General features: G+C 41.1%; 1 protein-coding gene across 1 annotated transcript; it reads left to right on the top strand.

Annotated features, from left to right (window-relative positions):
* Positions 1-69: 69 nt before the first annotated feature.
* On the top strand, positions 70-27,798 carry RAB4A (RAB4A, member RAS oncogene family). The gene is made up of 8 exons (XM_039531432.1): positions 70-198; positions 6,875-6,955; positions 9,112-9,226; positions 11,508-11,570; positions 15,398-15,552; positions 17,985-18,080; positions 19,326-19,486; positions 26,818-27,798. Exons 1-7 carry the CDS (start codon positions 168-170, stop codon positions 19,439-19,441), a joined length of 657 nt encoding a protein of 218 aa, XP_039387366.1. The 5' UTR covers positions 70-167; the 3' UTR covers positions 19,442-19,486; positions 26,818-27,798.
* The last annotated feature ends 50 nt before the right edge of the window (positions 27,799-27,848 follow it).

The raw sequence follows: 27,848 nt of genomic DNA on the forward strand, positions 1-27,848 counted from the left end.
TGCTGCTGAGGAAGCTTCTCTGGTTGGGGGGTTTGTAGCGGCGGCTGCTGTTGGGACTCGCTCCCCCCCCCTCCCCGCCCATTGTACTTGGTGGCCTGTGGCGCCCCCAGCTGAGCACCAGCCGAAGGCGCGGGAGGAGGCGCAGGCGCAGGCGCGGCGCTTCCAAAATGTCGCAGACAGCCATGTCCGAGACCTACGGTAGGAGCCGGGCCGGGGCCGGCGGGGCGCGGCGCTGGCCGCGGGGCTCTGCGCTTGCGGGGCGTGCGGGGTCCCGGCGGGTTCGTCCCCCCGCTCCCTGCTGTCCCGTGCGGGGTCCGGACCCCGGGCGGCCGGCCCGCGGGCGCTGCGCGTGCCCTGCGCGGCGGTTCGGCCCGCAGGGCGTTGGGGACGCTCAGCTCCCCGGGGGGCAGGGTCTGAGAGCGCTGGTGGCGATGCGGTAGCGCGTGTGGCTCGGGGGCCATCGAGTCCCCGGCCCCAGCGTGTGGGATGCAGCAGGAGCAGCTTCCTCTCCGGGCGCAGCGCTGCGCGGGTGCCTCGGTGTATCATCATCCCGGGGTGGGGGTGTGTGCGAGATTTGCATCCTTCTGAATTACCAAGAGTCGCCCACAGCTGGCGACAGAACAGGAAATGTGATGAACCCATGGCCTGACTCGGTTTGGCAGATCCTTCGAGGTCTTGGACAGCAGCAGGCTTTTGGTGCCTATCCTTCCGCCAGACTTTTTCTCTTACATTTGTCAAACAACGCACATTACTTGTGTTTTCAGCTTCCTGGATTTCACCAGGGTCCTTCCCTTTGGTGCTCAATACAAGCAGCCTAAAATTAGAATGCCTGGTTTAATATGGTTTTTCACTGTTAAGAACTGGTGAGTTATTTGACTTGGTGGTGAAATTCAGGCCTTGCATCTTAAGTAGACACTTAATACTGTTGTATTTTAAATGGGTTCAGAAGGAACATCAGAGATCCATTATTTTAGCAGGAGGTGATTGGTACTTTTATGGCAATGCTCAGAGGTTCTAATTAGGTTCCATACAAACTTATAGAAAGACAAGATCCTAGCAGAAGATGACTAACCCTATCTCCAAAAAGCTTAAAATCAAAGATAAAACATGTAAGTATAGCAAACTGTAGGAGGGAATGGGGAAAGAGGACAAGAGAACAGTGATATCTTGTCGATGTAAGCACGTTACAGGGCAAAGTTAAGGCAATGAAGGGGCCTGAGCACAGCATAGGCATCTTGTTGTCGCTGGCTTGGTCTGGCTCACTGCTGTAGCTGAGGTTGTTAGGGCTCTCTTCCTGTCCTAGAAAGGGGAAAGTACAGTTCATCATTGTCCTGTTAAGTTGAGGGTGCCTTCAATGCATCATTGTAAGGATAAATACAATTCACATTTACCTGAGATTCCTTCCATTGCATTAGACTTGCCTGTGCTTGACTGCTGGGATTGCAATGGAGTCTCAAACAGGTCCTGGCTCATGGCATAGCTGGATGCACTAGTTGTATGTCCTCCAATCCTTCTTGTCCTCATTGTTCACACCAGGGGACTCTGGCTTGGTCTCCTCAGACATTTCCATGGGGGCATTCAGGCTAATGGTGGGGTCTCTGCCAAATATGGCATGCTGCTCTTTGTAAAAACAGCAGGTGTGGGGTTTGACACTAGATTGATTGGCCTTCTGATATGCCTGAAGCAGTTCCTGCTGCTGGTTCCTGTCATACCCCTTCTTCTGCAAACCTCCTCTTCACCCCCCCACTCCCATGCAATCTGATTGTAGATGTCTCTGTTTCTAGCACTGATCCATAGGTGTGCTTGCACAGCCTCTTCTCACAGGCCCAGTAGGTCCAGTATTTCATGTCTTCTCCAAGATGGAGTGTGTCTGCAGTGTGTAGCCAGCATGATCAGCTGGGCAGTTATGCGCGCACATATGGAAAGCTAAATGTGCTCACCAAGCTGAACAATCAGGAAAAGGCATTTCAAAAATTTGTGGGGCTTTAAAAGGGAGGAGGGCCTTCTGGTCTTTGTGACCTGGGGGCAGTGGAGTTCACAATAGTGACCAGAACGGTCAGTATCGGGTGTTATGTGACAGCTGCTGGAGGACAGTTATGATTTATATAAATAACATGATGCCTACACTTGCTCTGCGTTGACCTCAGTACATTGACTATGGCTCAACACCAGCTGGGGATGGTGAGGTGATGTTGCTGTAACAGGGTACCTACATTAGTGGGAGACAAATTTAAGTTTAGACATGTGTACAACTAGGTCAATACAAAAACTTTGTCATGTAGGCCAGGCCTATGTATACTGACTTGGCTGGCCACCAGTACTTGAAATAAGGCTATCCTGGATACTGCAACCTCTGCTCCACAGTGTTGTGAATCAACGCTGCTGTGGGAAATAAGACAGCTGTGCACGAGACTCCTTAAAGTACAAAGACATTGGGACTTGGGTCTGGATTCCTTCTTCCACAGACATGCATAGTGCTTCTCACACTAAAACAGCACTCTAGGGAAAGCACATCTTCATAACCATAGGGATGAAAGATCAGAATGGAGTCATTTGGATATTCATTTGGGAATGCTGACCTCTGCATTCGTAGCTAATACTTGATTTTGGTATCTTGTTTGCCTATATTAATGCCTCTCTCTTTTTATCAGTCTCTTCTAGTTTATGAACTAGCCACACCTTTGTCTTAAGTCGCTAATTCTAGGTGGGTTGATGTTGTTCCATAGCAAATAACCTCCTTTTGCAAGCATCTCATGGACTTTTTGGACTGGTATAATATAAAGCAAATACCTGACTAGAAATGGAATTGGGAGAACTAGCTCTCAAAAGTACTTTTGGCTGCCAACAAAACACACAGTATTACTTTTGGGGTCTTATGAATTTTTGTGGCTGCAGTACTTGCTTTGGAACTCTTCACTTGTCACAAGTTAACCTACAGAATAAAGGTTTAATATAAAAAAAAATTATGAAAGAAACCTTAAAATGCTAAACAAAACAGTGTTTTTCTGAATCTGTAGATAAACTGATGTTTCAGGCTTAAGAGGTATTAGAAAGACAAGGTGGGCGAGGTAGTATCTCTTATTGGACCAACTACTGTTGGAAAGAGACAAACTTTTGAGACCTACACAGCTTTTCTTTGAACTCAAAAACTTGGCTCTCATATCAACAGAAGTTGGTCCTACCTCACCCTCCTTGTCTCTCTAATAGTCTGGGACTGATAGGACTACCACTTACAACAATCAGCAATGATATAGTTAAGGGTTGTATGCAGTGTAACAGACATCCAGCTAACATGTCTGTCTAATGATCCCAAACTGGTTCCTATGCTTTGAGGCTTCAAAAGTTCTGTTCCCTGTCTAGCTGTCAAAACCTTCAGATTCTCCTTGACTTCTTGAAATGAAAGTTGTGCATTGTTGGTACAAAGGCCTATGACACAGAAAAATGAAAATATGGGGGATAGCATATAATCTGAATTTTCTATCAAAATAGCCCAAAGATTACTGTACTGACTATATTTTTCTGTATGATCAAAAAATCAGTTTTAAATGAAGCTGCTGTAGAATTTAGCTTCACCAGTGCCACAAAAAAGAGTGCCATTCTGCAGACTTTTAGATCTAGCTTAACATGACGTACGCAAGGCCTTGGTTATAGTCTGATATTGTTTAGGTTGAGATCGTTATTATGATGCATTTTGATTGGAAATAAGAAGTATGCTGCAGGCAGTCCCATGTATGATGATGCTGGATTCACTCTTGCAAAGAGCTAGGTCCATCGAAAGTACCCATGGGCTGTGGGAAGCGGCGCAGGCCCACGGATGTGCTGGCCGCCACTTCCCGCCGCCCTGGAGCGGTGAACACAGCCACTAGGAGCCGCGATCAGCCAAACCTGCGGGCACGACAGGTAAACAAACCGGCCTGCCAGGGTGCCTATCCTGGTGGGCTGTGTGCCAAAGGTTGCCAATCCCTGCTCTACAAAGTACCCGCATTGATTTAACCATGATGTCCCATGGTATCTGGAAACATTCAGGACTAGTCTCCACTACAAAGGCTTTGCCAAAACAGTTGTGCTGGTAAAGCTTTATTGACAGACTCCCTTAGTGGAGAGTAATACCAGCAAAAGAAATCTTGTTAGTATAGTTTTTAATCCAACTCTCTGAATGACATAAGGTACACTAGCAAAGGAGTTATTTTGCCATATAGTGGCATCTACGTGGGCTATTTGACCAGCAGAGATGTGATTTCCTTCCCCCCCACGCCCTGTCCGACTTAAAACACTACTTTGCCGTTTAGAAGTGATCCCACATTTTTTCAGTTTGGTTCTTGGACTCTACCTACTGCAAATAAGAATTTATATTGAGATGTTCTCCTCTTCCTCCAATTAACGTTGCTGCTGATAGAATTTTGGAAAATGGAAGGTAGCTGTTTTGCTAAGGAGGTGATGTTAGCTCTTCTCACAAAATCAGAGCAGTTCCGGTAACCTTGATGATTTCACATGTAGGTAACAGATCCAGTACAACTTGAAATAATCTAAAGACCATCTTAAGAAGCAGTCTATATTTATAGTAATATCCAGTGTATTGCCGAGATTGATTATGCAGTGTTGCTTCTGCTACTAGGTAAAAATGTATGGACCCTACCAAGAGATGCTTGAATTTACATTAATAGACTAGAACACTATAATTTGCCGGTGATCTGTTTTAAAAATGGAAAAATGTCTTAATAGTATCAAGAATATTGTATTCTGTGACTCTCATCATATGAAATTGTTCCTAATACCATTTTTACAAAACCAGTGATTTTTGTTTCCAGAAATCTGGATGCAAACAGCTAAAGCAAGATAATTTACTTCTTAATCAAGTTTCTGTTTTGGCACTAGGTTGAAAACTTGTCCTGAGCTTAACCATGACCACATTTTCAGTGTGAGTGGAGGTTTTCAAGAGCACCTAAGGGAGTTGGTTGCCCAACTTCCACTGAAAACAAATTGGAGTTGGATACCTCACTTCCTCAAGTGCTTTGAAAATCCCACCTTGTTTACCAACAGAATTTTAGGTAGGCAAACAAAAGGCTGGATGCTGTGGTGAGTCAAAGATTTGAAGGAGTGGGGTTGGAGGTCATTCCCCAGCAAACTGTAAAATAATTGGTGCAATTTTCTGCATTTCAGAAGATAGTAGACAAAAGTTTTAGGCACTATATAAATAAAAGCCAAATGAGCAGTGGGGTAGGGGAGCTTATCTGTTCTTAATTTGGAGTTCTGATGTAACTTGCCGCTGACAAATAAAATGCCAACAAAGGTGCATCAGAAATCCTGGGTTCTAAAAGATGGGGATTTTTGCATGTGAGAACATTAGCATTGTCACTGTTTGGTGTGGTGGTGGCTTTTTATTTTTATTTATTTTTTTAAACAGAAGATTATCACTGTCTCCAAAGACATTAGCCTTTTATGTCTGTTGCCTAACCCCAGTCACTTCATCCTACACATATATACATTAAATAAAAATGTTTGATTCTACATCATATTTTGCTTTTCAACTTTTTATTACATAAGTAAAACAAATGTCACACTTCAGTCTTTTGCTGTCTTTTTCTACTCACTGTAGGCCTTGCTGGAGCCCTAAGCACAACTAATAGTGTGAACCAAAGGCTGTGAACCAGAGTAGGTCTGGCCTTGGCAGAAACAACAAAATAGGTATTTGTTAATGCCAAGAAAGCACGTACATGATATGAGAGGATGGCACAAAAACACACAATAACTATGTACACACTCCTAAGAGATAGTACAAGAACACACAGACTCCTCAAAGATAAGGAGGAGATGACAGGATAGCAACTATCTGCAGAACATCAAGCTGTGGCTAAAGGGTGACAGTTTCTGGAGATGGTAGTGCCCAGTAATATGTTTTGTTTTTTTGTTTTTAAAGTGAAGTATGTGTTTAAAAACAACGTTTTTCTTAATTTATCTTTGTAGTAGGTGTTATAATACTAAAAATCTTATTTATTCCTTACAAATTGGCTTACGTATCTTACTTGATTCCAACAGTTTATTGATTTGCTTATGCCACAGTGTTTCCTGAACTCTTAGATACTTCATGTATCAGTATCTCTTGAATGATGTTTTCATTTTGTTCAGCATCATGGTGAATTTCTTGTTGGTTCTTGATACTACAAATAGCAATGCTTCATTTTCTCTTGACTGTCTTAAGATTGACTTTTTCTGTGTTCTCTTGATGTAAGAACTGTTATGTGAAGCAGATCAGTTTTCGTGTGTTTAAAATAAATCAACTCGTGGGTTCTTAACATTTCCATGCCTCTTGGCTGTTATTACTTCTAAGTAATATCACTTCTATATTTTTATGGCAGGAATCAATTCCTAGGACTTTCAGTATTTGACTTTACATAAACATCCTTGCGTATAAGAACTGTGTTGTAATGTCTGAGCAACTTGAAATGACTTTTAAATAGTGTTTAGGGCTCTCGTTGTGAGAAGTGGGGATACTGTGAAAAACAAGAATATACCCTCTTGGAATACTACAAGGCCACCTATCTTACGATGCCTTTGTATTTTTCTTTAAATTGCCCTTTTAATACAACTTCTCTGCTTTTTAATTATCTATCCCTATAGCTCAGTAAACATAGTGCTCTCTTTTTTTTAACCCCTTTTTTGCTACCTTTTTCCTTATCTTTATGGCCATTTTCCTAAGTTTCCTATCTATTCCTCCTCTTTAGAATAACAGCTAGTGGCAGGTGGCTGACTGAAGAAGTGTTTTCTCCTTATACTTATTTACTTGGTCTGCTGACAAGGCAAACACCAGATACTAAAACCGAAGTAAATGTCTCATAGTTGGTTCTTAGGTCTTTTTTTTGTTTTCATTCTTCAGATTTCCTCTTTAAATTCTTGGTTATTGGAAATGCTGGAACTGGCAAGTCCTGTTTACTTCATCAGTTTATTGAGAAGAAATGTAAGTATTTATATCTGGGCATAATGACATTTCTGATGTTTCACCATATAGTAGTTTTAAAGCTCTGTCCACACTGCCGTCCGTTTTTTGCTAGCCACAACATTGTTTAGAAGTATTTTGTACTAGCAACACTTTAACCAGCGTAGACAGGGATTTTGCCTGGGAACTGTGTTCAGAACTATGTTCTAAAACTGTTGTAGACTACAGAGGGAGGTGATCTATACTATCATGCTCATTAATAATTCTTGTCCTCACTGTCCAAGTAAACCATACTAGGGCATGCTAGTAGTGAGTGTTTAAGCAAAGTAAGCTTGCATATTTCTGATGCCAGAGTGGACTGGGCCAACATTTGTTAGAGTACACCTCTCTGTTTTGTACTTGTTTATATTTGATGGCAAAAAACTGCTTTAATACAGAGTTAACATTGCTTGGTGGAATGTCATTCCTTTGCAGAAACATTGAGTTGATCAAAACTAAGACTTCAGAAAATCAACAAATGCAGAGTTAAGGTTACCCATACAACCTTAACGTTTCTCTTTCAGCAATGCTCCCATACACTGTCTTAACACACATACCTTTACTCTGCCAACTCCACAGTTGCTGAGCTCTTCACTTCCTTTTACAGGCTGTTCTCTCTCACCTACAGGATTCCATCTAACACTAGTAAAGGACAAAAAAGAACAGGTTTTCCATACCCTCTTCAGGCAATTCCTCATTATTCACATTGGCTCTTGGCATTATAAGATTCAGGAGGTTCCAGATCCTGGCATATATTCTCATACTTAGCCAACTCCTCAGAAAAAAATAGCATATGCGTTTGCAGGGGGTTGGAGTGCATTGGCAGAGCTGGTGGGAGACGCGCTACTGTCGACATAGTACTCTACATTTGGAGTTAAATCAGTATAATCTTGCATCGTTCAGGGCTGTGGATTTTATATACCTGTTTTTCCTTTTACACACCCCTGAGCAAAGTAGTTATACCAACATAAGTTGTTACTGTAGACCAAGGACATGTCTAACTACAAAATTAAGTTGACATAATTTATGTCGGCATACAGCCACTGCAGTAACTGTGTCATTTGTATGTGTCCTCACTTTGCTCCTTGTGTCGGCAGGCACATCCTGACCAAGATCACTTTTACTGTCAGTGAGGGGCATTGTGCAATGGCTTCGAAAAGCCAGTAACAGTCGATGTAAGCAATGCAGTGTCTACCTTGGCACTGTGTCGACCTAACATCAACACTGACTCTGTGCCTCTCATGGTACAGTCGGTACAGTGAGGCAGATACGTTGGTGGGAGCAAAATTTTAGTGTAGGCACTTACATAGGTTGACATAAACCGCCTTGTGTTGACCTAACTCTGTAGTGTAGACCAGGCCCAAGCCTCAAATTGCAGCAACCTCCCACCACTCAGTTCAAAACTCCTTTTGTCTTAAGTGGGGGGTTATGATTAATTATGTTAATTGAATGATGAGTTCACAGCCATCAAGAGGTAGGTCTGTGATTCATCCATTCATAGTACCTCTCAGTGTAACAGTACAAGGCAGCAGAATAAACCATTTTGTGGGGGCACTGTAACTTGTGCATAAGAACAAGCTTTACAGGAGAAATAGAGCCTGCATATTTGTGGACAAGACGGAGTCCTTTGTGTTCTGATATTGTATTGAATTGGTCTGTTTTTAAAAATGTAGCACCTTAAACATAGTCTTACAGAGACTATATTAAAATTACTCCCAAAATTGCTAGTGGGTTCAGTATTATGAAGTGGCTTTATTTAAAAGTGAACCTTTCCTGCAGTGATATTTTGAATTGGTCAGGATATTAAAAAATTGAGGGGAAAATGTATTAATGGCACAAGAGCTATGTTGGATTATGAACAATTCATCCAGTCTTTTGACAAGCAGGCTGTAACTTTATGGTTACACTTGAAGTTTTGCTCCTGCCTAAATTGGGAGCATATGCTTCACAGAAGGTGACTTTATCTAGCATTTACAGTAAGTGGTAGAGATCTATTTTTAATGGCACTTTCATTGTTTATACTCTTACCTTCACAATGAATATATATTGAAGTGTTTCTAAGTTATGTAAAAACATCTAATCATAAACCTGAAATGTTCTCAAAATAAACACTAAATCTGTTTTTCTTTCTGTTTTAGTCAAAGATGACTCAAATCATACTATAGGAGTCGAATTTGGTTCAAAGATAATAAATGTAGGGGGTAAATATGTAAAATTACAGATATGGGACACAGCAGGACAAGAGAGATTCAGGTATCTTTTTCATTTACTTTATTAAAGAATATTTAATACTAAATTGGAGATGTAGATATTATGGACCAAATTCAGCCCTGGTGTAAATGGGTGCAGTTAATGTCTGAGTCATTGGAGTTGTATCTGCTTATGTCATGGCTAACTCTGTTCCACTGAGCCTGATCCTCAGTTTGTGTAATCTGGCATAGCTCCGTTGACGTCAATAGAATGATGCTGACTTGCATCAGCTGAGGTTTTGGCCTTCTGTTTTTCATATAGTGAAACACCACTCATGCAGTTGGTTGTGTAGTGTAAGTTTTTATATAATGATTAAGGTATGTAAATAGAAGAATACATGCCTTAAGTTTGCTATCCAAATTCAAATACCATGTTATCAAATTTTGAGTACTCAGATTTCTGTGGAAAACTTCTGGCTGGAACAAGGAAGTGCCAAGAAATTCTATGTCAATCAAAATATGCAAGAAAATAAATCTCAATATCAGTGGAGTCTGTTATGAAAATAGTCCTAGTACATTTGTCAAATACATTCATAGTCTGCCAAATACACTTCTAGAGAAACTGATCTATGCCCCAGACTTGCTGGTATGGGTACAATATATTGTTAAAGGTACATTGGTGTTTTGGTTTTGACAAGTGAAGGGCATTGCCTCTCTCCCCTCCTTAAATTAGTCAAACAGCTATTTATTATCTAGTATATTCCAGGGTCCCCGTTAAAATGTAGATACTGAAGGTTTTGATACAAATATTTGAATAGATCTCTCTCTAAAAGTACTGAACGATAAGTTTTCTACTTTAATATTCTTTAACTGAAATGGTTGATCAAAACTCCTATTAGAAATTATCTTTAGTTGCTTAAAGCTAAACTACAACTGACCTACACTGGGTGACTCTCTTTATCTGGGTTTATCTGGTAAAGTTGCAAATTTTAAAAAAATACCATGTCTGAAACACAATGGACTTACATTGCAGTGTAGACATACCCAGGGTTAGTGGAATTCCAGTTAGCAGACCCTGAGATAGTTAACCTAGGGTTTGAGCATCTTTACTCTTTCCTAACTCCAAGTTAGGAATTGTTGAACCCTGGGTCCCAACTTGAGGCGCCAGTGTCTACACTGAATTATGAGGACCCAAGTCCAACCACCCATATCCCAGATTTTTTTAGCACCTCCCAAAATGTGGCTGCTCTAGCCTGTTTGTGGTGCATTGTGGGGGAGCTTCACTATCCAGAAGACAAAGAAGAATAGCCCATGGGATCGTGGAATATTTTTGGCAGACTCCCAGAGTGTGAGTCTAGTGGGGCTGTGCCTACACTGGAAAGCAATAAGACAATTCAGAAACTGAATTGCACTGCACTGGTTACTGGGTGACTTCCAGATGGAGACTGAACTGTTGGTTTGATCTATGAGTTCCAAGCCCTGGGTTAGTGCTATTTGTGTGTAGATGGCAGAGGCAGCTAGGCTTGAGCCAGAGTTCAGAACCTGGGCTTACATTGCAGACAGTGTAGACATACCCAATAAGAGCCTCTTAGGAAAACCTCCACCGAAGGTCACAAAAGACCAAATAATAGGAGAAATGAATTTCAAAGCTGAAGGCTCCTGAGAATGTCCTGCTGTTGGACATTGCCTGTTTAAACCAGAGGACTGTTCATGCACTTCAGATGATCACAGTTGCCCTGGAATGACTGGAGACAATCTCTCATGTAGCCAGAACCCAGAGTTTGGAACTCATAGATCAAACCAACAGTTCAGTCTACATCTGGAAGTCACTCAGTAACCAGTGCAGATTGTAAAACATTGGTGGAAGGTGCTTCCTCCAAGAAATACTGCTTAATTTTTAGCATCAGTTTCTGAATTGTCTTTCCTGAGTGCTGGCTGGTGAGTCTTGCCCACATGCTCAGGGTTTAGCTGATCGCCATATCTGGGGTCTGGAAGGAATTTTCCTCCAGGGCAGATTGGCAGAGGCCCTGGAGGTTTTTCACCTTCCTCTGCAGCATGGGGCATGGGTCACTTGCTGGAGGATTCTCTGCAGCTTGAGGTCTTTAAACCATGATTTGAGGACTTCGATAACTCAGACATAGGTTTGGGGTTTGTTACAGGAATGGGTGGGTGAGATTCTGTGGCCTGCGTTGTGCAGGAGGTCAGACTAGATGATCATAATGGTCCCTTCTGACCTTAAAGTCTATGAAAGCATAGCCCCATGTGGAACACACCATGGTAAGCCAGACTTGAGATGAAAAAGGCATTATGGGAGCATAATTGTATAATTTAAAATTCCCTTTCAGGTCTGTAACAAGAAGTTACTACAGAGGTGCAGCGGGTGCTTTGCTTGTCTATGACATTACCAGGTAATAAAAATTAACCATTTCTGGATTTTTCTTTTTTACTTAAGTCTATAATTAATTTGATACTAGATACTATTAATGGTTCAAAATGTTTTTTCTTTAAAATCAATACCTGTGTGCTTATCAGTTGGAAGCGACGGAGGAGAGAGACCTGGTTTGTTGATCACTCACAGGATGCTTTAATGTGGTGCGGCTATGAAAAAAGGCAAATGTGCTCCTAAGGTATTTCAGGCAAGGCATTTCCAGCAGAGAGAGAAGTATTAATGCCATTGTACAAGGTATTGCTAATAGGAATACTGTGTACAGTTTTGGTCACCTGTATTCCAGTAAAATGAATTCATCTGGAATTGGTGTGGAGAAGATTTAGTAGGATTATCAGGGTCTAAACAGTGAAGTTCCACTCTGCTCTAAAGCAGCATTAATATAAGGTAGAAACAGTGTAACAATCTGACACTAGTTTACCAAGCCCAGGGTGTAACAAGTGAAGAGCAGAATTTAGCCTCTTGACGGAGGAAGCAAATTCTTTTCTGGAAACCTGACTTATGTGTGTGCTGGTATGACAGTTCCCCTCTTGCTCTCTGGAGAAAGTGAGGTGGTTGACTGGATCCCCCCCAGATTTGGAAGCTACAGCTCTAGATGTAGTAGTAGAATTACTTCTGTTCATGGTTCTGTCTTAACTTTGTATTTTAGGGTTCTCTGAGATTTCTTAGCTGGTAGTAAAACCCAGTTCTCAACAATGGTTAATCAGATTTGTATGCACTGACTTTTTAGGATCAACTGTCTTCTCCCGTCTGATGTTCTATAACCAACTTCTTGTAGAACACCAGTCTGATTAGACTGTAACTGACTTACATATCTTTGAAAATTCTTTAGAGGTGTTCTTGCTTAATATGCTTTTTTTTTAACACTAAGCTAGATAGCTACTCAAAATGTTTAGTTAGAAGAATTTTGTATTACCATAAACACGAGAACATATACAGAATGTTTCATAGTTATGTCATTATACTTCACTAGAAGTTTACTGGTGTACACATCAGTTCACCAAAAAAAACCTTCTAGTCTAAAGCTCTTGTGCTAAACTTCATTCCAAAGTGAGCTCTTATTGCTGAATTATAAACCCCAGTAAAAACTTCCACAAAAAACAAATGCCGATATGATTGTAGTGTACAAAACAACTGTTACTCAAAGCAGTAACTTTGTGTGCAAGATATGAGCAAATTAGAATTGGAACAAGCTACACCACTTTTTATTTCAACAGCAATACCAACAAGCAAGGGTAAACTGCTAAGCACCCATCATTTAAGCACGCACCATACCCTGACAGGTGATCTGAAATAGAGCCTAGAATGAACTATTGGCCAGATTATTGTATACCTCCCTGGGCTAGATGGCCCTCTTGTCATCCTCTTGGGCATTACCCTGACACTCAGCAGTCTCGCCATATGAAGAAACTAAGGGAGATCTCTTACTGGCTCCAAAGATCCGGGATCTGTCAGCTTCTAGAGAGAAGGACCAGTCTCCAGTTGTTATTCCAGATATACTGTGGTAGTGCTGGAATGTTATAAAGAGATGAATCCAGAGCTGGAGGACCAGATCTCTCCAGCTGAGAACATGGCATTAGCATTGCCTCTTTCAGAGGATACAGTCTTGTTTTACAAATTAATAGGAAGAATGGCAACAACTCTTAAAATTCCTCCTGTGGCAGTGTAAGAAACTCTACAGCCTAAATTAGATATCCTTTGTTCCAAGAAGATGACTACATTGCTGCTATTTGAATGAGCTTTTAGAGCCAGCCAAATACATATGGTCCAAGCCTGCATCAATACAGGCTATGCCAAAGAAGGGAGATAAAGTTTTGTTAAGGAACCTGATAATAGTTTTTCACCTTCACCTCTCTCCCAAAACTCTCATAGTGGAGGTTGCAGTTCAGAGCTCAAAGGCCAATCAAGTTGACTTTACACCAGCAGACAGAGGGAAAGATGATATATGTAACTGGCAGAAAATTCTTGTTGGCAACGCTTGGCATCAGAGTATACAATGGCAAGGTACTAGTTGCATCTTTAGGAAAAGATGATGGTATTTAAAGATCTGTTCCAGAAGATCAGAGAGAGCTGACTAATACACTGACATCGGAGGGACAGTTAGTAGCAAATCACTGATTGCAGCATTCGATTCCTCTGATGCATTTGGAAGAGCAGTAGCCTCAGCAATTTCTTAAATGTCACGCTTGTCTCAATCTGCCTTCAGAGACAAAAGTAAGAGTAAAGAACCTCCCATTTGAAGGGGGATAGCTTATTCTCCACTAAGATGAAGGATACTAGGTCTACTGCTATGTTGAGACTATACCAACCTCCCAAAGGAAACCTGAGGTAAGTCTTTAGGTAGCAGACAAAAAAATCCATTTTCATCTAGTTCCTCCTGTTTTAATCAAAAGCTACAATACCAACATCAACAGGTCCTCCTTTGATGTTGATAAGGAGGATACCATAAGCCACAAATAAAGATCGGGAAGACCCAATGACTTTTTCTGGGTCAGACCTGAGGTGACAGACTTGATCTGAGGATCAAGAACTATGAACCAATATGGAACCATATCTCCCTCCTCTCCCCCCAGCACCTCATTTGGATACCACCTATATAACTTTTGTCTGGTTATCCCAGTCAAAGGTGGGCATTTGGAAATGATACAAAGTAGATGTGCAAGCCAATTCAGATACTTCACCCTCTCCTTCCCAATTCATGTAGCAAGAGTTAGACTTATTTTTTAAAAACCACCCATACCAAAACAAGACATTCCACTTCACACGCTTTCCCTCTGGGGACAGGATGTGAGAACAAACAACACGTGTAGTCACATTGCTTAATGCACTACCAGAAAGCACTCAGATACTACAGTGATGAGTGTAGTAAAATAATCTATATACAGTGGATCATTCAGGAGTCCTTCTTATTTATGAAAGCCTGCTATAACTGAGGCTTTTTTTTTTTTTCTCTCTCCCCCCCCTTTTGGAGATGAGGGCCATAGAAGTGCCAAAGGAGTTTAGAGAGAGAGGTTTTTACTCAAGATATTTACTGATCCCAGAGACAGCAATCTATACTGGACCTTGCATTCCTGTCCTTAGACAATTGCCTAATCAAAGCATCCTCAAAAGTAAGCTTTCCAGCGCTATATCCTCACAACCTGCCGCCTTCTTGGAAGACTGGGACTCATAAGAGACTGTCACTTTTGCTTTCCACTCAAAGGATCCTCTTAGTGATTCTGGACTCTTGGGTAGGAACAGCCTTTCTGCCAAAGGACAAACATTCTTTGTTACAAAGTTCCCCTCTTCCTTGGAGTTCTAACTGTAACTCTGGACTTTGGGGGTGTGCAGGGGGAAGGATAGAAGGAAGTGAGGTGGGCAGAACATCATGCCCTCTTTTATAGTATGACTCAAAGTTGAGGAACAGTGAAAAGAAGAGTTGGAGGGTGTGAGTGAGTGCTCCAACAGGTTCTATCAAAATAATCCACTATTAGAGCTGCACCATTGACATATCTCACGAGTGTGAATATGCAGAGTCATTCTCAAAGAACTCTGGTGACAGTAAATAACCTCTTGTAATGCTTTTCATCTGTAGATCTCAACATGCTTTACAGAGATCCTCAGTTTCCCCATTTTTAAAATGGGGATAAAACTGAAGTAACTTGTCCAAGGTCACCTAGCATGCCAGTGGCAGAGACAGGAATAGAACCCAGGTCTCTTGAGTTCTATTCTCTAGGCCATCCTGGTCCAGAAGTTTATAGAAATATTATTCAGTGTGTATTATAAAAATGTTGTTTTTGTGTTACGCAGCCGAGAAACCTACAACGCGCTTACTAATTGGTTGACAGATGCAAGGATGTTAGCAAGTCAAAATATTGTTATCATACTGTGTGGCAACAAAAAGGATCTCGATGCAGATCGTGAAGTTACTTTTTTAGAAGCATCCAGGTTTGCACAAGAAAATGGTAGGTAGTCTTGAAGATTTTTTTTGTTTTTTGTTTTTTTTACTTCACATTATTCAGCTCTTGTGACTAAGGAACTAATGTTCGCCCACTTACAAACCTTGTTACACTGATAACAGTATTAGAATTTTAATGCCCCTTCCCCTTAATTTAGTATTGAATACAGAGGGTTTCGCTGAAATAAAGGGGGAGAAGGGAGGAAATTTTATTCACGGAGGCTCCCATCATGTAGTTTCCCAAGAGAGTTCACTTCACTGGCTTCCTTCCCCGACAACAGAAAAGGCCAAAAAGATGGCCCACAAAGCTCCCATTTTTCCAGGAATCCAGGGGAAGTTAGAACCATCCATGTAAGGACTGTGCCTCAGGTGCTTCATCCCCTATTTCCTGTTCCCTAATAGCTTCATTGAAGTCACACTACCAAGGATTCCCCCTACACATAACTACTCTCAGGGCCTTCTTAAAGGAGGGTTCCGAACCATAGAGAAGATCCACAAAGAAAATATGGCTGAAATGCAGGCAATACAGCTCCAGGATATATCTCCATAGGGATGGGGAGAAGATGATGAATAGGATCTTCTAGCTCCCACTCCTTCCCCCATGAGGATCTCTCTCTCTCATGGAGATTCTTTTGCAGATTCTTGGGGTGGGATGGTGCCACCAAGGCAGCTTCCACGTGGGAGGGGTGAGATCCAGGCATAAAATTCCCCCTCCATGCATGGATCTGGAAGAGCATTATCTGGGGAAAAATATGAGTTATAGGCCAGCTGATTCTTTTCTGCGATTTAAGGGGAGAAAGGGAAGGAAGAGGGAACAGCGTTCTAAAAAACCCCAAGACCTGGTCTTAAAAATCCAGTCTTAATTGTTCTTCAGTCTCCTACATGATTTTGCTATGATCCAAAAATTGCAGGCAGTGCAACATTATGTGAGGATCTGAGTGTGGGGAGTGACTTCAAGTGTTGTCTCTTTCTCACTAAGAGGAAAACAGGTAACTTGCTCTGTTAACTGGTGATAATATATAGTACAGTACTTGCTTGAAGCCACTGTGGAGCAGCATTGATTAACCTTGTCAAAGGAAGTTAAGCTTGCTGCTCTTGGAAATGTAACGTGAATGGTAGGTAGGCAGGCAGGCAACATAAGCTTCTTGTGAAGATCAAGAGGGACAAAAGCAGCCCAGCAAAGCCTATAAAGTGACAGTCCTTTAGCCAGTGGAACAAGTCAAGTTGGTATTGTCTATCCAAAATGCAAATATGCCCTTAGTTTGGATAGTGGGAGAAGGCATCTTAGTCTACTGCTGAGAAGAATGGCACTGTTTTCCTGCCCTTGCCTCCCTCCCACTCCCGCATAATCTGCTAGCCACTCTCCTTCCACCTTTAAAACTAATCTTTCCTAAGTAGACATTTTATTGAGGACTGGATTTTCTGAGTGGCATGTTCATGCTCGCTCTCTCACGCTCTCACAAAAAAAAATTGAATTTTATAACTGAAAGGTGAGGGGAGAATGTTACCAGGTAAAGTTCACTTCAGAGGACTGGATAGAGATGCAGCAAACTTCCAGATAATTGCCTTGCTATCATATTTGACTTCCGGATAAAGTGTTAAGCTGAATTTTCATCCAAGAACTAGATGCTCATGCCGTAGAGCCAATATGCAGCCTTTTGTAGTCTAGAACAACATTTTTTTTAAATTTGTGTATGATCAAATAGCTATTTGGTGAATGTAATGTTATTTGTGGCCTATTTGGGAAATATTAGCCACTGATTTAATTATCTCTTCTTCCTTTAGAGGTGCTCAAAATAAGTGTGTATTAGGTTTGTCTTGGAACTGCTTCATAGTTTGGTGCTCACATCACCGTTTCCTCTCTGTCAGCGTGCTTGCAGCTTTTTAGGGCATTCTTTTAAATTTTTCACTGGAAAACACTTGTGCTGAATAACAGCGTGGTGCGTTAAAGGGACATAGAACACAATCAGTTAAAGAATACATATCTATATTACTAAAACCTCTTGATAAATCTAATGTCTTACCATAAATACTGGCTGATTTTTATACTCCACTTGCTTTGAACAGTAGAACTAGATGGGCCTGTGCAGTTGGCTTCATATTCTGGTTCCCATGCACAAGCACAATGCTGTTGCCTTTGAGTTTCCAGCACTTGAGAGAGAGTGTCTAAATCTCAAACCAAAAACAGCTTTTCAGTTACTGAACATTGACATAGTCATGATTACATGTATGTTCTCGGACTCCTCTCTTCAGAACCTAATTATTTTTTGGAGAGGGTGGGGGAGGCTAAACTGCTTCAGAGTCTCACTTAAAAATAGTTTCTGTTTAAAAGAAATCTTACTGTTCTGACAAACTTTTTTTCTTGTTTCAAGTACTGCAACAGAGCATTTCAAAGTTTTTTAATGACCTGAGATTTTATTTTTCTGGTATCCAATGCAGAACTGATGTTTTTGGAAACAAGTGCACTAACCGGGGAGAATGTTGAAGAGGCCTTTGTACAGTGTGCAAGAAAAATACTTAATAAAATTGAATCAGGTAAATTGAAATAAAGATTGTTTAAATTAGAATGTATTTTCACTTGTCCCATCGTGAAAACTCCAGTATCTCTCAGCTTTGGAATTTCCTTATAGTAAAAGTTTAGTCACAGTGCATCAGTAAATCTGTGGATACAGTTACTTGTAATAGATTACATGTATAAATAGATTAAATGTGTACATTCTGTTTATAAAAAAAAAAAAAGTCCCTTTCTGTTTATCCACCTCTTACCTCCCCATATATGTTAACGGGAATGAACATTAAATTTAATTGCATTCATCAAAAGGAGGATGTACCTCCATATAGTTTCTTAATGTTAGACTTAATATTCAGCTTTCTGGTTGAAAGCTACACAACTACAGAGCCTCTGAATTAGGAAGACTTAAGTTTTAGCAGCTTTCTGTGCTGCATCACTATCCTAGCAGGCTTCAGCTGCTCCCTGCTGCCAGAGCCTTTCCTTGCTGCCTCCACTCCACCAAAGCCTTTCCTCGCCGCTGTGAAAGCTTAACCCTTGCCCTGCTGCCTCCCCCCCCAACCCCACCAGAGCCTTTTCCTGCTGCTGGAATCTTTCCCTGCAGAGGAGAAGGGCTCCAACAGCAGAAGCTGGCAGCCTTTCCCTGCTGCCAGAGCTTTGTACTGCAGAGGGAAAGGCTCAAGTAGCAGGACACTACACTGCTATTTTTAGCAGTGTAGATGGGAGGCACAGCTTGGGCCAGTAGAGAACATGTAGGGAATGTACTCCAGGTACATAGCCACACCCTTCAGGTGTGTCACTCTTACTGACTTAATCCATGCTTCACCATCTGCACTGCTGTTTATACCCATACTAGGAGGGCTGTGTGTGTATGCCCACTGCCAAAAAAAAATCCTTCCGTGTAGAGAGACACTACACTTTGGACAGGCAGAGAAAGCTACTATGCACAAAGGCACTTTTAGTGCACAGTGCAAGTGTTCACATAGGGAACTAGTACACACTATCCGCTATGGGCTTTTTCCCCGTGTAGATAAGCCCTAACTCACTTGTAAGATACACTGCTTCAGTTCTGTTCAGGGGCTGGACAATTTGAAACTACTGTGGGAAATGAGAGATGGAATTATCTGAATGATAAAGAACTGGATCACTGTTTTATAACTGGGATAGGGAAACATAAATGCCAATAACTTTATCTAGTGTTAGCTGTTCTTACTTGTAAACTGTTATCTGCAAATGAGGACAACTTATAAGGCCATTTTCTTTCTCATCAGGTGAACTGGATCCAGAAAGGATGGGCTCAGGAATTCAGTATGGAGATGCTGCCTTGAGACAGCTGAGATCCCCACGTAGAGCACAGGCTCAAAGTGCTCAAGAATGTGGCTGTTAAAAAAACACAACAAAACAAACTGAACACTTGTTCTAGAAACAAAAGGTAAGCCATAGAAACTGAGAATAAGCATCTTTGGTAGGTTGTTCTACCTCATTAGTGTATTATATTAATGCCTCCATGCAGAGCCTTCATATTTTGTGGTGTTGGACTTTTTCATGGCTAACCTTTTTGATGTTTTTTTGGGGTAGCAAGGTGGGGTCTCTCCCCTCCCCCCCCTTGCCTCCAGTATGAGGGAGACTTGCTTGCACTTAGCTGAATGTCAGCTCCCTGACACCACCAGCCTGTTAGTCACCCATGCACGCTCCTCTGGGCAATGCCAGCCCTTTCCACATAGATCTCTGAAAAATCTGCTCAAAGTGCAGTGGCGGTCACAAAAGATATGTTAGGAATGGGATAGGTAAGACAATAAATATCGTAATGCCACTGTATAAATGCATGGTACACCCACACCTCGAATACTGTCTGCCGTTCTGGTTACCCCATCTCAAAAAGATATATTGGGATTGGAAAAAGTACGGACAAGTGCAACAAAACTTATTAGAGGTAAGCAACAGCTTCCATATGAGAAGAGATTAAAAAGACTGGAACTGTTCACCTTAGACAAGAGGTGACCAAGGGAGGAATATGATAGAGGTCTGTAAAATCATGAATGGTGTGGTGAAAATGAATAAGGAAGTATTTTTTACCCCTTCATGTAACACAAGAACCAGATGTCACCCAATGAAATTGATAGGCAGCAGGTTTAAAACAAACATAAGAAAGTGCTTCTTTGCACAGCGCATAGTCAGTATGTTGAACTCATTGCCAGGGAATGTTGTGAAGGATAGAAATACAACTGGGTACAAAAAATAATTAGTTAAGTTCATGGAGGATAGGTCTATCCATGGCTAAATCTGACTGCCAGAAGCTGGGACTAGATGACGGGATGTATCACTTGATGTTCTGTTTCATTCCCTCTGAAGCATCTGGCACCAGCCACTATCTAAAGACAGGATTCTGGTCTAGGTGCACCATTGGTCTGAGCCATATGGCCATTCTTATGTTCCTTTTACTTTGCAAGTTCATAATAGGTGTATTCCAGTCGCCAAGTTCTTTTGATGTGTTCCTGTAGTGTCCAGTTCCTTATCTAGTGAACACTCGTAGAAATACCAGGTCTGTGGTCCCCAAGGGAACAGTGTACACACCAGCTTATATGATGCAGCTCAGGATCAACACCTTGCTTAATACCTCAGTAATGAGATATAATGAAAACAACAATAGGCTTATTATCAAAGATTCAAGACACGGTAAATAATGATAATGGATAAAGGGCTACATAAAAAACAATTACATGCTTTCTAGGTACTAAACTTAACTATTAGGTTAAACTTCTGTCTAATGAAGTCTTATTTGAACCAGAGCCATTTGCAGCTTCTTTAACCAAGGCTGGTTGTGATCCTGTTTTCCTGAATGTAAATGCACTGCCCATTTACTTCCTAGGTGCAGGATAAGGGGGTATCTTCCTTGCCTTCTACTTATAACCCAACATTCATTGTCTGTACTTAGAGACAGTATACCCATATCACTTGTTTTTCCTCTCTTCTCTGTTGACTTGCACATCTCTCTGACTTCGTATGGAAATGTGCATCCATTGTGTTAACTTAAAATGCTTAATTTACATGGCAGAGGCAGGTGACTAAACATGTTTTGTCTGACAGCAAACCTATTTTTCCACCTCTGTGATACAGAATCTAAGAACTTATTTTCAGTACCCATACATAGCTCTTCATGGTGTCTGTACATACATTTCACAACAATAACAATGACCAGTATGAGCCTAGATTTCATTTAAGACCTCACATAACATTCTTTGGTCAACCAGAACCTATGTATCATGATCAGGATATTTTTGTAACCTCCTTGCCAGTTAGTGTTGATGGGTTCTTGGGTTGCAAAACTGTTTAACAATAGAGTAAAGTAATATGCAAAGTTAATTTGTGCTGCCATTGACTTTTTCAAGTAGAGGTAGGTTCCATGTGTCAACTCTTTGTTGAAATATGAAATGGTTATTCTTATTCCATAGAATTTCTCAATCAAAAGACCTTCCCTTTGGACTATTCTGCAGCCATGAAATGTCTATTGAAAAATCAGAACACATCTGTACTGTACAGAAGTGCAAATAATTTCTATGGTGTCATAAGAAAATACTTCTAGAAATCAGAATTCAAAAAAACATAGGGTACATTTCCATATCTATCAAACTTTTTTCATGATCAGTTTTTTTTAAAGTAAATGTTTAAAGATCAAACTTGGTCTTTAAAATGAGTTAAAATACAATATATGGTTCCAAACATTCTCCTCTTCCTTGTAGGAAGAATAGTTTTTGGTGTCTTGCATCCCTTCTTATGACTTGAGCAGAAATGCAGCAAATGCTTCTTCCCTTTTGCTGGATTAAGATAGTTACCTCTTCAAGCTGTTGTCTAAGGTCATTTTCGCATATGGGGGAGAGCCAGTCTGACACACGTCTCTGGGAGACAGAAAGGGAGGCTGGAATGAAACATCCCTTGCTCTCCTTTCAGGAGTTCTCAAGCAGACTGTGGAAATAAGAGGCATGTTCCAATGAAGATCAGCAGCTGATTCTACCCTCCCCCCCCCCGCCTGCTCTTTGCATGGCTCTTGAAAGCAAAAAGGGAGGCAATGAGCTGTGTTTGGCCAGCCCTTCTCAGAATCAGAGTTGATGCTTCCCAACTCTGGGGATGTGCCAGGCTGGAGAGGGAGAGCTGTTGATAGACCAGCCTGTTTCCTCTCCTCTTTCCAGTAGCACGCAGGAGCTTAAAGATGGGTGGAAAGCAGATGCTCTTCTTTAGGGAGCTCAGCAAGCTGGTTTGTTTGCTTAACTTCCTCAGGAGCACTTCTCCCACTCTCCAGTTTCCTTCAACTATCTAGGGTTTTCTTGAGGGCTTTTTTCATCTAGCTGTCCATCCAACATAAGAACGGCCATACTTGGTCAGACCAAGGGTCCAGTTAGCCCAGTATCCTGTCTTCCAACAGTGGCCAATGCCAGGTGCCCCAGAGGGAATGACCAGAACAAATAATCAAGTGCTCCATCCTGTCGTCCATTCCCAGCTTCTGGCAAACAGGGGCTAGGGACACCGTCCCTGATCATCCTGTAAAATAGCCATTGATGGACCTATCCTCCATGAATTTATCTAATTTTTTTTAACCTTGTTATAGTCTTGGTCTTCACAACATCCTCTGGCAAAGAGTTCCACAGGTTGTGCGCTGTGTGAAGAAATATTTCCTTTGTTTTGTTTTTTTGTCTCTTCCGAGCTGAAAAGTCAGTCTTATTAATTTCTCCTCCTATGGAAGCCATTTCACACCCCTAATCACTTTTGGTGCCCTTTTCTGAACTTTTTCCAATTTCAATATTTTTTATTTTTTTTGAGATGGGATGACCACATCTGCACGCAGTATTCAAGATGTGGGCGTACCATGGATTTATAGAGGCAATATATTTTCTCTCATTATCTATCCCTTTCTTAGTGATTCCCAACATTGTTTGCTTTTTTGACTGCTGCTGCACATTGATTGGATGTTTTTCAGAGAACTATCCACAATGACTCCCAAATCTTTCTTGAGTAGTAATTGCTAATTTATGCCATCAATGTATATGTATGGTTGGGATTATGTTTTCCAAGATGCATTACTTTGCATTTATCAACATTTAATTTCATCTGCCATTTTGTTGCCCAGTCACCCAGTTTTGAGAGATCCTTTTGTAGCTCTTTGCAGTGTATCTGAAAACTGCCATTTATTCCTACCCTTTGTTTCCTATCTTTTAACCAGTTTACCAGTCCATGAGAGGACCTTCCCTCTTATCCCATGACTGCTTACTTTGAAGAGCCTTTGAGGGACCTTGTCAACAGCTTTCTGAAAATCTAAGCACACTATATCCACTGGATCACCTTGTCCACATGCTTGTTGATCCCTTGAAAGAATTCTAGTAGATTGAGCCATGATTTCCCTTTACAAAAACCATGTTGACTCTTCCCCAACAAATTCTGTTCTTCTGCATCTGACAATTTTGTTTTTAACTATAGTTTCAACCAGTTTGCCTGATACTGAAGTCAGGCTTACTGGCCTGCAATTGCTGGGATCACCTCTGGAGCCCTTTTTAAAAATTGGTGTCACATTAGCTATCCTCCAGTCATTTGGTACAGAAGCAAATTTAAATGATAGGTTACAGACTATAGTAAGTAATTCCGCAATTTCACGTTTGAGTTCCTCAGAACTCTTTGATGAATACCATCTGGTCCTGGTGACTTCTTACTGTTTATCAGTTTTGTTGCAAAACCACCTCTAATGACACCTCAGTCTGGGACAATTTCTAAGATTTGTCACCTAAAAAGAATGGCTCAGGTTTGGGAATCTCCCTTGCTGAATTCATTTAGTTTCTCCGCAATGGCCTTATCGTTCTTGAGTTCTCCTTTAGAATCACAGAATATCAGGGTTGGAAAGGACCTCAGCAGGTCATCTAGTCCAACCCCCTGCTCAAAGCAGGACCAATCCCCAGACAGATTTTTACCCCAGTTCCCTAAATGGCCCCCTGGGTTTAGCAGGCCAATGCTCAAACCACTGAGCAACTCAATCGTCCAGTGGCCCCACTGGTTGGTTAGCAGGCTTCCTGCTTCTGATATACTTAAAAAAATGTTGCTATTACATTTTGAGTCTGTGGCTAGCTGTTCTTCACATTCTTTTTTTGGCCTTCCTAATTATATTTTTACACTTCCTTTACCAGAGTTTGTTTATGCTCCTTTATAGTTTTCTCACTGGAATTTACCTTCTACTTTTTAAAGGATGCCTTTTTGCCTCTCCCTGCTTCTTTTACTTTGTTTAGCCATGGTGGCACTTTTTTGGTTTTCTTACTATGTTTTTTTAATTTGGGTATACATTTAAGTTGAGCCTCTATTATGGTGTCTTTGAAAGGTTTCCATGCAGCCTGCAGGGTTTTCACTTTTGGTGCTCTACCTTTTTAATTTCTGTTTAACCACCTCATATTTTGTGTAGTTCCCCTTTCTGAAATTAAATGCTACAGTGTTTGGTTGCTGTGGTGTTTTCCCTGCCACCGGGATGTTAAATTTAATAATATTATGGTCACTATTACCAAGCTGTCCAGCTATATTCACCTCTTGGACCAGATCCTGTGCTCTACTTAGTCCTAAATCAAGAATGGCCTCTCCTCATGTGGGTTCCAGGACTAGCCTCTCCAAGATGCATTTAAGGTGTCAAGAAACTTTCTCTGCATCCTATCCTGAGGTGACATGTACCCAGTCAATCTGGGGATAGTTGAAATCCCCCATTATTGAGTGGTGGTGGTTTTTTTTTGTTGTTTTTTTTTTTAATTTTAATAGCCTCTCTAATCTCCCTGAGCATTTCAGTCACCATCACCATCCTGGTCAGGTGGTCAGTAATATATCCCTACTGCTATATTCTTATAACTAGAGTATGGAATTACTGTCCATAGAGATTCTATGGTACAGTTTGGTTCATTTAAGATTTTAACTTCATTTGATTCTATGCTTTTTCACATATAGTGCCACTCCCGCACCAGCACGACCTGTTCTGTCCTTCTGATATATTTTGTACCCTGGTATTACTGTGTCCCATTGATTATCCTCATTCCACCAAGTGTCTGTGATGCCTATTATATCAATATTGTAATTTAATACGAGGCACTCTAGTTCACCCATCTTATTATTTTGACTTCTAGCATTGATATATAAGCACTTTAAAAACTGGTCACGTTTTAGATGTCTACCATTACATGATGTAATTGAATGGGACTTTCTTTCATTTGACTATTTCTCATCAGATCCTACCTGTATTTTATTTTCCATCCTCTCCTCCATTACTAGGACACAGAGAATCTCCATCTTCCCCCTAAGGGATGTCTGTCAGAATCGCATGCTCCTCCACACCTGTTGGCTTTCCCCCAGTCTTTAAAATTAAAAAGGTCATTGAGGAGTTTTTAAACAAAGTGCCAGCAATCTGGTTCCATTTTGGTTTAGGTAGAGCCCATCCTTCCGGTACAGGCTCCCCTGTTCCTAATAAATCTTAACCCCTCCTCCCCATTGTCTCATCCATATATTGAGACCCTGTAGTTCTGCCTGTCTAACCGGCCCTGCACGTGGAACTGGAAGCATTTCAGAGAATGCTACCGTGGCGGTCCTGGATTTCAATCTCTTACCTAGCAGCCTAAATTTGGCCTCCAGGACACACCTCCTGTCCTTCCCATGTCATTGGTACCTACATGTACCATGACCACTGGCTCTTCCCCAGCACTACACACAAGTCTGTCTGGATGTCTCGAGAGATCTGCAACCTTCGCACCAGGCAGACAATTCACCATGCGGTTCTCCTGGTCATCGCAAACCCAGCTATCTGTTTCTAATGATGGAATCGCCCATTTCTAATACCTGTCTCTTCCTAATAACTTGAGTTCCCTCCCCTGGAGAGGTATCTTCAGTGCGAGAGGATACCACAACATCATCTGGAAGGAGGGTCCCAACTACAAGATCGTTTCCCTCTGTTCCAGTTGTCTGTCCTCCTTTCCTGAGACATTCATCATCAATAGCACGGAGGCTGTCAGACTGGAGGTGGAATCATTTTACTGTGTCCTGGAAAGTCTCATCTATGTATGTCTCTCTCTCCCTTAGCTCCTCCAGCTTAGCCACCCTGGTCTCCAAAGCCCGTACACGGTCTCTGAGGGCCAGAGTTCCTTGCACCAAATGCACACATACGCTACCTGCCCATAGGGTAGGTAATCAATACATGCTGCATTTGGTGCAATAAACAGATGGTTTTTGAAGAAAGCCACCCACTTGCTCTGAGCTGCAGATGTATTAAAAATAAAACTGGTCTTTGAAACACAATAACTGGATTATTTTCTCTGCATTCATTTTGGCCTGAGTGGGATACAGTATGAGTAGTACACATCCTCCTCATTCAAGCTGCTAGCAGAAATCTGAGCAGAGGAGGTTGAAACTTAAGAGCAAAGTTTTAAAAATTTGCAAATACTGATTTCTTAAATCAACTGTCATCCATAAATCCTAAAATGAAACTTTCTGTTCCTAGTGTAATCTGTGAGTTGGCAATCCCTCAGTCAAAGGGCTTTGTGCCCTTTAAATGAAGGAAAACTGGAAGGATGCAGCTTGAGGGATCCTGAGTTTACAAATGGCTTGAATGCATCCATCTGAAGTCCCAGGAACTTCAACGTGGCTCTGCAAGGGTGCATGTCCATAGAGCCAATTGCAGGATTTGAGCCTTTTTATTCCTAAACTTAGATTAAATTTCATAAAATGTTCACAGCAATAATTTGTTTTTGTATTTTTCAGATGTCCATGCAATTGGTGTTTGTAGCAACAACTGACACAGCTTGAAGGCTATGCAGTTTTTTTAAAACATCTTTACTACTGTATGTGAACAGAAAAACCACTGCTGGAAAAACAGTACTGTATGGTGGTAGGCAAGAATGTGCATATGACATAGCAGACTGCAAAACAAACCTGACAATTCAGTGGACGATACTAAGACTCACCTGTATGTAAACATTTTCCGTTACATATTTTTGTCATTCACCTTTAAAGTATTGCTGTATACTGTATATAATGTAACAGTAAATTTCCAAAGCATGATATACTTATGTTTGATATAATAAATGTTGCACTAAAAGCAATTATATTTTATTTTTTTAATCATATTAACTAAAACTTGTTAACTGAGTTAGGCTTTATCATGTTTGTGTTAATTGCACAGTAGGTTATATTTATGACCTGAAATACAAAGCCACTGGCACTGTCAGTGATTTTCCTACTTCACCACGTTTGCCACATTCTACAAGGTGTTTACATGATCCATTCTAGAATTACGGTGAGGACATTATCTAAGTTTACTAATCCTGTCAAATTTGGAATGGATGTTTCTAGTGAAGTGCATCTGTCCTGTTTTCTGACAATTCTTAAATAAATTTCTCTAAACTGTATTTTTTTCCTACTTTGTAGGTTAAAAATGCTGCTGCTAAGTCTCTGAAATGACTGCTGTCTGACCTTAGATCTTGGAAGTTTCTTATCTGTGTTCTCTGGTTCTTTCTTTTTCCTTTTCCACTTCTGTTGTATAGAAGTGGGGGCCAATGAGATTTGTTTGTTTTTAGCAAAACTGTGTATCTTCTTTTTACTGCTGTGTGAGTCCATGAAAGATCACCACAATGATTTCTTGTGTATGAGAGAGCTGTTTCTATAAGATATTGCTTAATCTCGTTGGACTGCACTTCTCAAAGATGCTTTAGCTACTAATAAAGCAATCTGCTATAAAAAGTCTGTTCAGTGAAAATACCTGTTCAGTGAGGCCAAGTGTTTCAAATGTACAG

This window comes from Mauremys reevesii, linkage group 3 (genome assembly GCF_016161935.1).
Source record: "Mauremys reevesii isolate NIE-2019 linkage group 3, ASM1616193v1, whole genome shotgun sequence".
Taxonomy (NCBI): Eukaryota; Metazoa; Chordata; order Testudines; family Geoemydidae; genus Mauremys; species Mauremys reevesii.

Coding starts and splice junctions, on each gene's coding strand:
- RAB4A (XM_039531432.1), top strand. CDS start 168: ATGTCGCAGACAGCCATGTCCGAGACCTACG. Junction 199..6,874: donor AGCCATGTCCGAGACCTACG/GTAGGAGCCGGG, acceptor TTCATTCTTCAG/ATTTCCTCTTTAAATTCTTG. Junction 18,081..19,325: donor ACTTAATAAAATTGAATCAG/GTAAATTGAAAT, acceptor CTTTCTCATCAG/GTGAACTGGATCCAGAAAGG.